At 41.4% G+C, this 14,105-nt stretch overlaps 1 protein-coding gene across 1 annotated transcript in view; it reads left to right on the top strand.

The window, feature by feature from the left end:
- Positions 1–14,105, top strand: part of LOC126101354 (optomotor-blind protein) — a 504,344-nt gene that overhangs the window by 219,813 nt on the left and 270,426 nt on the right. The window contains exon 4 of the mRNA XM_049912023.1: positions 7,748–7,910. Within this exon, the coding sequence (XP_049767980.1) occupies positions 7,748–7,910 (163 nt within the window). The remainder of the gene's footprint in view (positions 1–7,747; positions 7,911–14,105) is intronic.

Here is a 14,105-nt window from a genome sequence, read left to right as displayed (position 1 = left end):
CTTTAGCCTTCACTTTCAGCTACGAACCGGACCTCCTTTCCAAGTATCACTGCAGACACAGACAAGTAAAACGAGACACACTATATTTTCGACAGCTGTACAGTGTTATTAATAAAAGTACATAAAAAAGCTTTAGAAGGTTCAATATACTATCGCCTAAAAGATTTGTTCACACATCTTGAATTGTTCATGAAAGAAATCATGAACACGCTCCTTCTATGAAACAGCCTTTGTCTGCTGTTCAGAGTTCGCTTGCAACCTTCTACCTTCTAATTAATCAGGCCTTCTGTCAACTGCAGTTAGCTGCAATAAAACCCCAAAAGCACAGCATAACCACTGATTAACTTAATTTAGTGACGAAGAAACGGAGAATCTGCGCTTCATTTTGAGGTGTACTTCCCGGATTTTAGGTCGTCAATGCAGCGCTCAGGAATGAACCATCGCTACATATTCAGATATAATGAACATATGTAGATCAACTTTGATTTAACACAGAAACATCTTTTTATGGAGTTCATTTTTTCTTATTTTACATGTTTACTTAATGTAATGAGCTCTTTATCTGAACTTAATACTATTTTCAGTTCTCTAAACGAATCTGTCTGCATAGAAATTAGGCTGACGATGTAAGATGTACGATTGTCGTCTAAAAATGCAAGTAAATTTCAGAAACGCCTCCCCAATAAGTAACTTTTGCTTCAGTGGTTTAACAGACCAACGTACTTGTCAATTTATTTTAAAAAAGTTACGATACTATGAAAAATACGCAGCTGCAGAAGTAAATAAATACAAAGGGAATTTCTGTGCTTGTTTCGAAACGCTTCTGCAGCCAGTTGAGCAGCTTCGACCCGGCGTATCGGATCTCCTCCCAAGTTCCCGCAACATTTGATGGACTAATGACCCGTCCGCAAGGCGTCCGCTAGCCGAACTTTGTGTGACGTGTGGTGTCTGCTGTTTGCTCTTCTGCTGCCGCTGCCGCCGCCGCCGCCGCCGCCGCCGCTGCTGCTGCTGCTGCGACACGCTTGTGACCACTACGGCGCCCTCCGCTGCCCGCCGCAGAACAGTAATCCGACACGGGTGCGCATCGACTTGCCTTGTCTTGCCCTGCCTTGCCTTTCACCGGTTCTCAGACCGCAAAAGGCACCTCGGTCCGGAGACCGCTTTGCGACCCACGCAGGATCTGGGAACTGTTCTACAGCGTCCGAGCTTATTGCGCGTCGAAACAGCGCCTAACTCGTCACGTAGGCGTTTCACGTCCACGTTCCACCCGCAGGATGTTGGCTATAACTGCAACCCACTACAGGGGCAAAGAACACCGTAGGTGATCCACTGCTAGCGAGTATGGAACAGATTGTACAGGGGGGACATGTAATGATATCTTCTACAGCAGGGGTGTCCAACTTTTTTAGGTTACTTATGCCACATTGGAAGAATACGAGTTGTTTTGGGGCACACATAACATATTTAACACTAACCGGTGAGAAAAGAAAGAAAAAATGGTCGGGGGTTCATAGTTAGCACATTTAAGTAATTTAGAATTTATTGATTTATGATTCTTTACTCTAAAAAGCAAAATCAGATAAATCTGACATTTTACATATGAGATTTCATTAATAATTTTATATATAAGTGATTACAACTCATAGAATTAATGTCACAATTGACTTACGGTACTTAGCAGTCTTACGGTACTGTGAGACAGCAAACATTGGCAGTAACTGCAATCCGCACGAGGATTTCTAACTGCTGCCGGCTTAAAGTGATCAGAAGCACGATGAAAAAGGTTCTTTATCACAGTTGCCAGAAATAACACAGAATTTCCTTGTATTTCCATAAATTAATTTCATTATACGTGTCTAAATTCGTAGTTCCACAGTTGCAGTCGAAGTAACCGTAAGACAACATAGTAGCGCGTCTGACGGATTGGCCGGGTATGTGAACGAGACACTGGGGTTTCAAACATAACAAGAGTGGCAATGATAAGAACGTGATGGACCAATGATAGAATAGTATCGTGTGACAGGAGTTTCAAATTGAAAATATTCAGTTTATCACAACTTTACATTTTTTTTTCTATTTTTACCGATTGTCTGATGCTCACTTCTTGGGCAGCATTGAAGTTGCTTTGGGCCGCATGCCGTACGCGGGTCGCTGGTTAAACACCCACGACTTACAGCCTAAGGTATTACCAATATAATCTTGTGATGACTTCCAGCTGTAGTCAAAATGGCAATTAAGTAGTGAACATTGTGTTGTGCTTTCGGTTACACTCTAATTGAGTCTTTAGTGCATTCCGGCAAGTTTCAAGATAACTCACCGCTTGAGAACAACAGCATAGAGCTACAGGAGAATAAATTAAGAAACAACAATAGAGCTGAAAAATAGCAATGCCACAAAGGATTTCAGCGCAAAATGGATAATCGCTTATAAATGAAATTCTAAACTTCTAGTGTAAAAATTATAGATACTGCAGAGGATCCTACGCTACATGTGCTGAGATTTGGAAGTAATAGTATTTCAAGTTTTCATTGGCGAGATGGAACTAGGTGGCAACAACGGTTAGCACACTGGACCCGGGTTCAGGAGGACGTTTGTTCAAATGCCCATCCAGATTTAGGATTCACGTGAATTCTCTAAATCGCTCCAGGCCAATGCCTGGATGGTTCCTTCGGTAAAGACACGGCCGATTTCCTTCGCCATCCTTTCTTAACCCGAGTTTGTAATCCGTAATTAATGAAGGTGCTGTCAACGGGACGTTAAATTGTAGTATTCCTTCCTCCCTTTCTTTATTAACATGAAAAGTTTACATCCAGAGCTATATATTAACTCGACAGCAACTGCTGACGACCGCTGGTGTCAATGTGTGGATTGTAGAGGCTTACAAAATTTTGCTGCCCTCCTTAATATCCCTTTTTTTCATGTTCTCACTGTACTTGGTTTATTATCACATGTATATCTGTATAATTTTGACCCAGAAGCTATGGGACGCCAGAATACCTACTATCTAAGGGAGCTACTAAATGACAGGAAAATATAACACAACTCGTATCCGCCAGTAGCTAAAATCAGTTGTTGAAACAAAGTCGCCCAAAATTCGTATCGACTGTAAAAATAAAAACAAAACAAGTATAAAGTTGAGCCCTATGTCCAGTGGGTATTTTGTTAGAACAGTGGTTATGGTGATACGAATCTAATTAATATCGTTTCTCCAAACACTTCCAAAATGTAGGAAATATTCTTAAGAACCATAATAAAATCAAAGAAAATAACATAATGATTCTTTGAGAAAAGAAAATAAGGTTCAAAAAAAGGCAAATGGTTTGTGAGAAACTGAAAACAGGCGAAGACTGAAATCTCTAAATACGAAGAAAGCATATACTGGAGAATACACGTCTCGGGACACATTTAAACTCAACGTGGGTGATATTACCAGCCAACAATGAAATCTAATTAATTGTTACTGCTTTCCTAAGCAGTGTGAACTGAGTATGTAATAATTATTCTTAGAGCTGTAACTTTCCTGCATGTGGTCTGCAACGAAAATTAGGCTTACTGCGCATTTTCACAAGTGCAAACTGTCACAGCTTATCTGTTGTTAGCGACTGGCGATGTTGTCAGTACTGAAGACGAAATGATTGACCCCTTCTAAATATTGTTTTGTATAAAGCAAAATGACGTCGAAATGTTTTACTGAAGATGACAATAACCCGGAAGCCAACGCCTGCACGTGTAGGAAACTTGTTTGATAATGTTCCGCGGTGGTGATATTTGGATTTTTAAGGAACGTTTGTGGTCACAAGCCTGTTGCTGCCTTCAACTCTTTGATACAGCTATTATATGAAAGGTAGTGTAGCTATTTTATTAAAAGTAGTGTAAGTATAAAAACATTTATCACGCTGAATGTGTCACTGATTTTTGCTGATTATCTGATTCATAGTGAAAAGGTATTTTTTATGTTTTGGTTGTTGTGCTAATTCTGTTATCCAATATCTGTGTCGATTAGGAATCAATCAAGTGCTAAAAAATGGTGAAATATTTCGTGAAAGATACCAGCTGTGTTCTGTCTACTTGCTGTCATTTTTGTCATTTTGTCCAGCTCATTTATTGGTAGTTAAATATAAATCGTACTTTTTTTTTATTTTGCGAAGATGTCTGCTCTGTTGAACTGTACTGTAAATCATTTCTCGGTGAATCATTGCTCTCGACAGTTATTGCACGTTTCATGCCCACTCTGGAACAGAGCTTAGCTTTGTAGTGGTGAAAACTATTCTAATCACAATTAGCTCTTAATGTAACCGACCCCGTGAATATGAAATTAATCCCTGGAAACAAAATTTCCTTTGTTATTTCTTGTTATGTCTCCTTGGTGTCCTTCGTTCGTCATCCGTGGTTAATAAATTGTTATAGCTAAGGCTCGTTATGGAACAAAAGACAGAGGACGTAGAATATAACACTTACAATCAAGAATAGCGCCTTTATCGTGTCTACGCTTTGTGTTTATATTGCACATGCTAGGAGTACATCAGTTTAATAAACAATTTCTCGTGTCAAAATCAGATATGTTAGAAACTATCTAAATATACATTTAATTCCCAAAACTTTCTTCTTGGATACGTTCACAAATTCCTAGTAGAGTAGACAGTAAGGCTACAGTGAAAGCGGAATGAGGAGCGAGAAGTAAGAAGCAACGGAGTCCTGTGGAATCACTTGAACCATGTCTGCAGCGCATCCTTTACGCCGCACACGTGAGATGAAGTGTTTTTGTACCGACGGTTATGGACGCGGCTGGCTACTTAGAGAGCTCAGGAACGCTGTCGGGATTCACACATCATTGTTGACTTCATACTCCCAGCTGTGCGTCAGAGGTTATTCCAGCACTTGAAGTGAGGAGCAGGGAGCTGAAGGATGTTTGCAATACAAGGCGCTTCCTTTGGGTAACTTGTACTTAGGCCGAAACACTGAGACAAATATTTTGGCAGCAGACCGTGCCGAGAAATTCACACGTGATGTAGCACTGCACATTGGCGACCGTGAAACTGAGGTATCAACAGGCACCTGCGGCTGACCACATTTAAGCATTATAATATTTGTACTGCGTTTCCTATTTTTCTAGTCTTCTAATTTATACTACATACCACACGCAAAAAGTCTCGCAGCATTCTACCCGAGGTTTCTTTTCCACTGACTACGAGCACGTTAAAATATGGCTAATTCTGAAAGTTAAACATAGAAAACCGAGGTTATTCTTCAGTCCGAAAGTCATTCTCGAATGAAATAATACATTCATGTTCCATCAATTTAATTTCTCGAACCATGACTTCGAGAAAGTTTGAAGGAAAAAGAATAAAAAACAATACATGTAAATTTTCCAGTTTACGTGAGGACGTAAAATTAAATGGTGGAATAAAAACAATTATCAAAGAAAGGAAACGAACTACAAAATTCGTTCTCACCTCACTTAGATACCACTTACTTACCCGTACTTAATGAAGGTTTTCTTTCAATAGCAGACATCATCGTAGCGCCTCGCAATTTATGTTTACCCATGTCTTGTAAACCAAGTGTGTCATAGAAGAGTTTTGGACTTATCTTATGACTTCTCTTCTGGTTCACGAATGATGATTATGTTATTACTTTCACGAGACCATCATGAGCGGTATGTGAGAAGTCGTAGGGTATGTAGTCTATAGATTACTCACTAAAAATGGCATTACACAAATTTTATACGGGTATTTTTCCTAATTTATATTTCTCAATTCCGTTTTAATTAACAAACGTGTCACCATTCGTACACCTACTCTCTTTGTGCAACAGGTATATCTAGTCACTCCACACTTTCAGTTTCTTTCTGACTACTTTTAGAGAACAACAATATTTCTGTGCCCTGTGCCGAATCTACTACGGCGTACCGTCACAGTGAGAGTAAAAGGCTTAGACGAATACGAAAAATTTGCAATGGAAAAATTATTAAATTATCATACGAACAAAAAATTGTTGTTTTCATTTTTTGTTACAGTCTCCACTTCCTTGCAATAAAATCAGTTCTGACTGCTCGAAGGCTAGGGCAATTGTAGTTTCTATGAAAACAATGTATTTGTGCTGGAGCACGCTAACCAATAACTACGTTCAGCTAATTAAATGTAATAACAGATAATTCGTATCGAATTTCGCTATTAAAACACTCCCTCACCCCCCTTCCTTCTCTCTATCGCCCGTGACCCGCAAGCATTTCAGTTTATTGCAAGTACCAGCAGTGTAAAACAGCGTTCCTTCCGCCATTAATTTTTTTCAAATTATTTCACTAGAAGCTAGTTGTCGTGACAAACGTTCGGTGTGGTAACAGGATGCTTATGACTAGCTCTGTTCAGCTACAAGTGCGATTCTGAATCTGCATAATTTCATTTATAAACAACAGGAAAACTGCTATGAAAAGTATTTCAGAGTAATCTATATTCAAAATATCACTGTCAAAGATTCAACGCACAGGAAGAGTTTTCTGCACTTCCGGGCAGAACAACGTAGGGATAATGAAGAGGTGGAGGTGCACCGTTCCCTAACACAAACTCGGGGATTGACACCTTCAACTTTTGTAGGCCTATCTTCGTCAGTTGCTTGTAATATTACGGTATATTCATAATTTTTACGTTTTGCACCGTTTGACTACAACTGAATGAAACACAATTTTTGTGCCATACGCGTTTCGCCTTTATTCTCTCCAAGGCAACTCCAGTGGCCTGGAATACATACATTTTGGGGCAATGTACCCATAAGTTTTAAACAATTCTGATGTTCGTTTTTGCTATGATGTAGTAATATTTTAAATTCTACATACAGGTTGCGTGGATGATTTTCTACATATTACGCTTCTGATCCATTTCTAGTGCCGTTCCTCTTCTTATAACTGCCACTTGGGGTCTTCTCCACATTTCTCAGCACTCGGAACTGAACAGTTGTTTTGATGCGGAACTTGTATTTCATTCAGTTGCAGTCAGACGGTCCAAAAACTAAAAATTATCAATATATCGGGGAGTGAGAGATCTAGACATTCAGTTTTAGCAGTATGTTTTATTCAGCAGACTTTTATCTACGTTTTTATTTGCCAGGTTCTTTTTCTAGTGGTGCAAATCAACTGTCGAGGAGATGATCATGGAGGAATAAGTGACTTTTGACCTAGCGTTGCAATCATACGTATGAATTCATATTTTACAACAGTTTAATTTCATAATGTCACATTGTTTTCAATAAACTTCGTAATTTTGTATGTAAACTCTTACTATTATTAACAACCACTAGCTTCTAGTTCAGCATAATGGAAAAAAATGTTGCGGCAATGGTTGCACAAGTCAGAACGATGGTGAGAATTGTTCCTAGATGGATCGACACCGTACAAATTTGGTATAATCCTATTTTCTGAAACTGACAGTGCCATTGTCAAAGGTTTCCTTTTATGCCATTGATTAATCTTATTTATTTTTTTAGAAGAAAAAAGTACAGCTTGCTTACCTAAGACTTCTTGTTGTGTGCCACCATTGTCAGTCATGAGCGATTTTGTGTTCTTATCTTGATGTTGCATCACATCCGATTCTTAAATCTAGTCAAGAGTAATGTAAAAGTACTTTGACATACCAGTCTTTTTAGTCGCTAAGCATTTCCTCTGCTCTACGTCGGAGCGCGCCATATTTTGTAAATTTAGTGTCTGTTGCTAATGCAGTATGTGATGAGTGCTGTCTGTGTCTGCTGTTCCCAGCCGGTGGATGGTCGCCGGAAAGGCTGACCCTGAAATGCCTAAGCGCATGTACATCCACCCGGATAGCCCATCCACGGGCGAACAGTGGATGCAAAAAGTCGTTTCCTTCCATAAGCTGAAGCTGACCAACAACATTTCCGACAAGCACGGCTTTGTAAGTACTGTACGTTCGTATCCACCACATTATTATTCTCTTTTTCTCTTTTCCTTCACTAGATGTCGTAGTTTGTAGTTTGCATGTTTGAAGCGCAAGCGTTGTGGGTCACCTCTGACGAATACTGAAAACCAGACAGGTGCAACAAGAGAGCTATTTGAAAGTTTTGGACGTGCTTGACAGCCGCATAATTGAGGACAATAAGCTGGAAATATTGGAGATATATTTTATAGTAAATAATATTATGAAACAGAAAAACGAATTACTGTACACCAAGTCTCGCTCTAAGTTTCTACTTTACTCCAATGTGATATTGAGCAGCAAAAGCAGCATTCAGGAATTGGGACCTTTTATATCGTGCAATCATATATTCAGTTACGTGTATAATTCATAAACTGTTGTTTAATTGCAACAGTTTGTTTTCGTTTGAAATGTTATAGACGACTACGTCCTATTAGATAGCAACATCATCAGGCAGAATAGTACGCTAATCAGAAGAGTGGTGGCGGAAAAATAGTTCTGTACTTAAAATAACTACAGATTTTTAAAGCATTCCTTGAAGATATAGCCCATTTAACGCAGTTCTGATTTGTGTGTTTCAGAAATATAGTGAATAGTCTTGATGAAATTACTTCCTACGCAGTTTTAGCAGATTGCTCACTGCAAGATTTTTAAAACCTAGTTGTTCTGTTCAGTGTTGCCAACTATTAAAGTTTTAGCTGTGTACCTACCATAGTTGATGTAATCACCTCAGAAGTTGGTTTTTAACACTCAGCATGCCTAAGAACGACAGCTCTTAATATTTAAAGTCCGAAATATAGTTCTAAATTCATTGTAGAGTTATTGGATCGTTCGAAGAACCTTATTTGAGTGTGATTTTATTCATTTTGAGTACTATAGACTTTCGAATTACTAGCACTGGGAGCAGTACACTGAAATTCAGTTGCCTACAAACCTGTGCATAGTACGAGGAATATGTGTTCCTAACGCACTTGGTAATCATGTGCATTTCACATAAATTATTTTAAAATGAGATTGCCTAATGTATTGATAAAGGATGTATGGCAATAACTTTTTACACGTAAGTGTAGCAGTATTTCGGTAAACACCTACATTCAAACATTCTACAGACTCATTTACCGTTTGAGTCTCATAATTGTTTCGTATTAGTGGTTCGAACATCGTAAGACCAAAACCACTAAACCTGACTACCGTCACAATTAACTGTCACCGCAATGACTCAAGTATAGATACCGTGACTGCACTGAACGTTAGTTTCGTACTGCTACCAGTCATATTATTTATTTTGTGTTTTATTGTGAAAGTGCCGCAATTAGCGGCAAAAATAAATAAATTACTTTCAGAGTTTGTAATGGAGTAGTGAAAGGGGAGAGTACGATTGAATTAACGGAAACTAAATACTAAGAAAGAAGCATATGGAATATCAGACCAACTGTGTGACTGGACCCAAGAGTTTCTTGCAAACAGAACACATAATGTCATTCTCATCGGAGAGAAGTCTTCAGACGTAAAAGGAACTTTGGGCGTGGACCCAAAGAGTGTGATACGGCGATTACTTTTAACAATATATATAAACAGCATTGTGGATAATGTCGGAAGTTTCGTGAGACTTTCCACGGATAATGCTGTTGTATACAGAGAAGTTGCATCCCGCTACAAAAATGTAGCGAAGTGCAAAAGGACCTGCGGAGTACTGACGCTCGGTGCAGGGATTGGCAGTAGGCCCTTAACGTGTTGTGCACAAATGGGCAGAAAGCTCCATTGCTGTCTAATTACACGACTGTAAAACAATCACTGGAAGCAATCTCATCCGTAAAATTTCTGGGAGTATGCGTGCAGAATGGTTTAAATTGGAACGACTACATGAAATTAATAGCCGGTAAAGCAGATGCCAAACTGGGATTCACTGGAAAACTCCTCTGGATGGGTAGTCCATCCATTTACAACAACGACGTTGAATCAATACTTCATTATTTTTCATCAGCGTGGGCTCCACACCAGGGAATAGGGGAAACGCAAAATGTTCAAAGAAGAGCGGCGCATTTCGTTGCATGTTTAGTAAGCGCGAAAGGTCGTGGATATGTTCGGCCAGCTCCATTGTCAGAGAGACGCGTTCTGCACCGCGTTGTGATTTACTGCTCGAATTCCGAGAGCGTAAATTCGTGGAAGAGTCTACCAGTATAATCCTTCTTCCTACATATATCTCGCAAAAAAGACCATGAGCATAAAATTAGGAAGCTTCGAGTTCGCACCGACGCTCACGAACAATCTTTCTTCCCGCGAACCATTCGCGACTGGAAGAGGAAAGGGGGAAGTGACAGTGGTATACACAAAGTAAACCTCCGCCAACATTGTACTTGGGTTTGTGGACTGTAGACTAAGGTATAACTTAACCTTTACGTATTTTAGTTTAAATTCGAAACACGTAATTTGATATCCTAGCTATGTCCTGTAAACGGAGAGATAGGCCTCACTTGAAGACAGAATTTCTCTATATAGTGGGCGGCAGTGGGGCGGCCCGACTGTAGCGCAGGACAGATTAAATGTAATTGCTGCGCGGAGGGTGTGTGTCGGCGAAGATGGCACTACGCTCCACCACGGGGGAGCGCCTCCCCGTCTTGGCGAACAATGGAGCGGGTCGGCCATTGTGCTCCGAGGGGGCCCGTAGACAAATTGTGTCTTGCAGGGGTCGCGCGCCGATGACTCGCGCCCAGCCGGAGTCCGGCCTGTGGGCACATCAAAGCAGGCTGCCGGAGCGTCTTCGATATTCGTGGGAAGAAAATTCGCTAGTGGACGGGATAATACGGGAGGGGGTGTTTTGTATACATTAAACCTGAAGAAAGTTCTGAGGTCCACTATTTAGCCGAATTTATGTACTGGAGAAAGCAGGGGAGCCTGAGCAAACGACTGGAACCTACGTGAAATATTGATGCAGAGTTCATTCAACTCGTTGTCATAAATTCGGGACCAAACCACCGTTTCGCCCTAGGACTTTCTGTGTCACATTCGAAACAACTTTCACCTAGTACGAAGAATTGTACACGTACAGAAATTTCCATTACTTTCATAAATACAGCAGCAACATAAAATGTGCGCTACCTAGAAACTATCGAAAACACGTTTTAATGGCTGCTTTCTTCGGCCTAATAGTGAAACATGTTATTGCTTAGAATTTCGTGCTACACTTGAACTGTGTGGTATCGACTGACATCTGTCACAAACGATGAGCAATTGTACACGGCGGATGCGTGCACCGGTTCCTCACGTTATCTTGTGCCTTGGTCTGATGATGGTCTTATAGACCGAAACCGGTTACTATAATTCAAAAATAAATAAGCGTTTTGGAATGCTTTCTATTATAATGTTAAGTATTCTCGCTGTTGTTCCACAGTCATGTCGAACGCCTGTATTTCTATATTTAAAAGCCCAGAATTGCGAAATGTAACATCGAACGATAATAATCCAAATTTGTTGATGTCAGCATTTTCCACACCAAGTACACAACTATTCGTTTTACAAATTCAAAAGCCTTTCTTGTGCAAAATTATGTTTATTACGTTCCAGACTCGTCTCGGCTTATGCAATAGTCATGATCAGTCGATTTTTTTCTTGAATTGTGCTGTACATATGATATTTTCATTCATATAAAAATTATGGCGTGAACAGTTTCTGGTCTATAGCTACGGAACCCAAAGGAAAAACAGAATTAATCTAGAAAAAATCTATTGAAGATGCCTTTAATATAAATGTAAAAACTTGTGTGGAACGTAAAGAAACATTATTTTGCAGGAAGAAAAGGTTTTTGAATTTATAGAACGGATAGTAGCTCAGTAAAAATTAATTTTCATTGACAGAATCTACCAGCAGTGCAGTAGTTGACGTACAAGTGCTTTAATATTACTTTGACATATTTTTGACGTTCTGGGCGGCAGACATTCCTCAGTTACGCTGATAGAAGCTACATGAGTGGGGGACGAAAAGGCTATTCACTGCTTGAGGTGGGCAAGATATTTGCGTAATATAGCGGACAAAAAAGAGTGTGATATGTGCAGAATACGGGTAGTTGACTCTACGAAAATTTCTCGCGGAGTCGTTACTAGACGAATCCTAATTGGCAGGATTCATATTAAGGCTTGACATGAAACATATATACAAAGATTTCCCTCTGAAGAGTGAGCAAAGGTTCGTGGATAAGCGTGCATTTTTGGATTTTTGAATTGCCCTGCTAATTGGTGAAGACCTGCGCCTAGAGTACTTAAAACATAGAAGTATAGTACGCCGTGGACAGAGGTGGTGTACCGGCCAGCAGCGTCGTCAGAACGCACGCCAGTGGAGATCGTTTGGAGCGTTATGAGCAATGCCTTCCAACCAGCTCGAGATTTTGACGATCTAACGCGACAATTGGATAAAATTTGGCACGACAACCCTCAGAAGGACACCCAACAATTCTGTCAGTGTCAAGCCGAATAACTGCTTGCGTAAGGGCCAACGCGTTGTGGAGTTGCTCAATCTGCGACGATTTTTCTCTTGAATAAACCGTGCAATTTTTCTGAGTAGCAATAATCTAGAATGAGATTTTCACTCTGCAGCGGAGTGTGCGCTGATATGAAACTTCCTGGCAGATTAAAACTGTGTGCTGGACTGAGACTCGAACTCGGGACCTTTGCCTTTCGCGGGCAAGTGCTCTACCAACTGAGCTACCCAAGCACCACTCACGCCCCGTCCTCACAGCTTTACTTCTGCCAGTATCTCGCCTCCTACATTCCAAACTTTACAGAAGCTCTCCTGCGAACCCTGCAGAACTAGCACTCCTGAAAGAAAAGATATTGCGGAGACATGGCTTAGCCACAGCCTGGGGGTGTTTCCAGAATGAGATTTTCACTCTGCAGCGGAGTGTGCGCTGATATGAAACTTCCTGGCAGATTAAAACTGTGTGCCGGACCGAGACTCGAACTCGGGACCTTTGCCTTTCGCGGGCAAGTGCTCTACCATCTGAGCTACCCAAAAACGACTGACGCCCCGTCCTCACAGCTTTACTTCTGCCAGTACCTCTCTCAAGAGCACTTGCCCGCGAAAGGCAAAGGTCCCGAGTTCGAGTCTCGGTCCGGCACACAGTTTTAACCTGCCAGGAAGTTTCTTAGCAATCATCTGTTTGTCTGTGCATGTACGTCACTCTTACGGAATTCCGCCCCATTCACATAATTCCTTCGAGGTGCGTTTTTTTTTTTTCTTTGTATTTCAAATTTTCAGAGTTGTTACTCTCGTTGGTTGAGAGCTACGGCTGGCGATCAAATGGAGTGTTCTTGAGAAGCAGCTTAGGAACGTTCCACATGACTTTGGCCAACATAAACTGCCTCTACGTACGTAAGAAATGAGTACTAGCGCCGAGAACAAAAAATAGAAATAATTTAATGCTGTACTAATTTGACGGAAAATGTGCGTAGACTGTGGAGAGTTAACGGAAGATAGGGATTCATATTAGGTCGTGCCCTTCAGGCAGTGTATTAGACTGACGTTTGCATTCTCTCCGAGGGAATAGCGACGGCGTAACAGAGGGGCTTGAGCCTTATATCGAGCACGGGTGAGTGCGAGGAGTATCGCGTGGCGGCGAGGGACCCGAAGCGAGCCCAGCGCGCCGCAAAATGCGCCGGGCCACGGGGAGCGGAACGGAGTAAAGCTATTTCCCCCGCCGCCTGGGATTCGGGACGTGTGGGTCTGCTTGGCGAGGCTCCTGAGGGCGCGTGCGCCGGGAATCGATATCCCCGGCGGGGCGGCGGCGGGACGCGGGGTGGGAACGGGCTGATTGCTGACTTGGCTGATGTCTTCTTTCCTGGTGCTGCTGCTGCTGCTGCTGCTGCCGCCGCCGCCGCCACAATGGCGCAAGTTCGTCCCCGAGCTGAGTCAGAGGTGGCCCACCGCAGCCGCACCGCAGATAGCTGCTCGCATGTTGCTGCATGCCGCCGAGGAAGCTCCTTGAACAGCTCCGTCCCTAATGACCTAAATGTCGACGGGACGCTGAACTGCAAGTCGTCGCATTTTCATTCGCTTCCGGCAAACACTACCCTGTGCGCTAGGTGGTTTTAGGTAGGTACTCCATAACAAGCAGCTTTCTCAATACCTACCCCATAGTAGACCAAGAAATGTTCGCTACTGTACGAAAAAAAAAAAAAAAAAAAACAAACA

Source organism: Schistocerca cancellata, chromosome 9, assembly GCF_023864275.1.
Source record: "Schistocerca cancellata isolate TAMUIC-IGC-003103 chromosome 9, iqSchCanc2.1, whole genome shotgun sequence".
Classification (NCBI taxonomy): Eukaryota; Metazoa; Arthropoda; class Insecta; order Orthoptera; family Acrididae; genus Schistocerca; species Schistocerca cancellata.
This window is presented reverse-complemented; position numbering and strand designations above follow the sequence as displayed.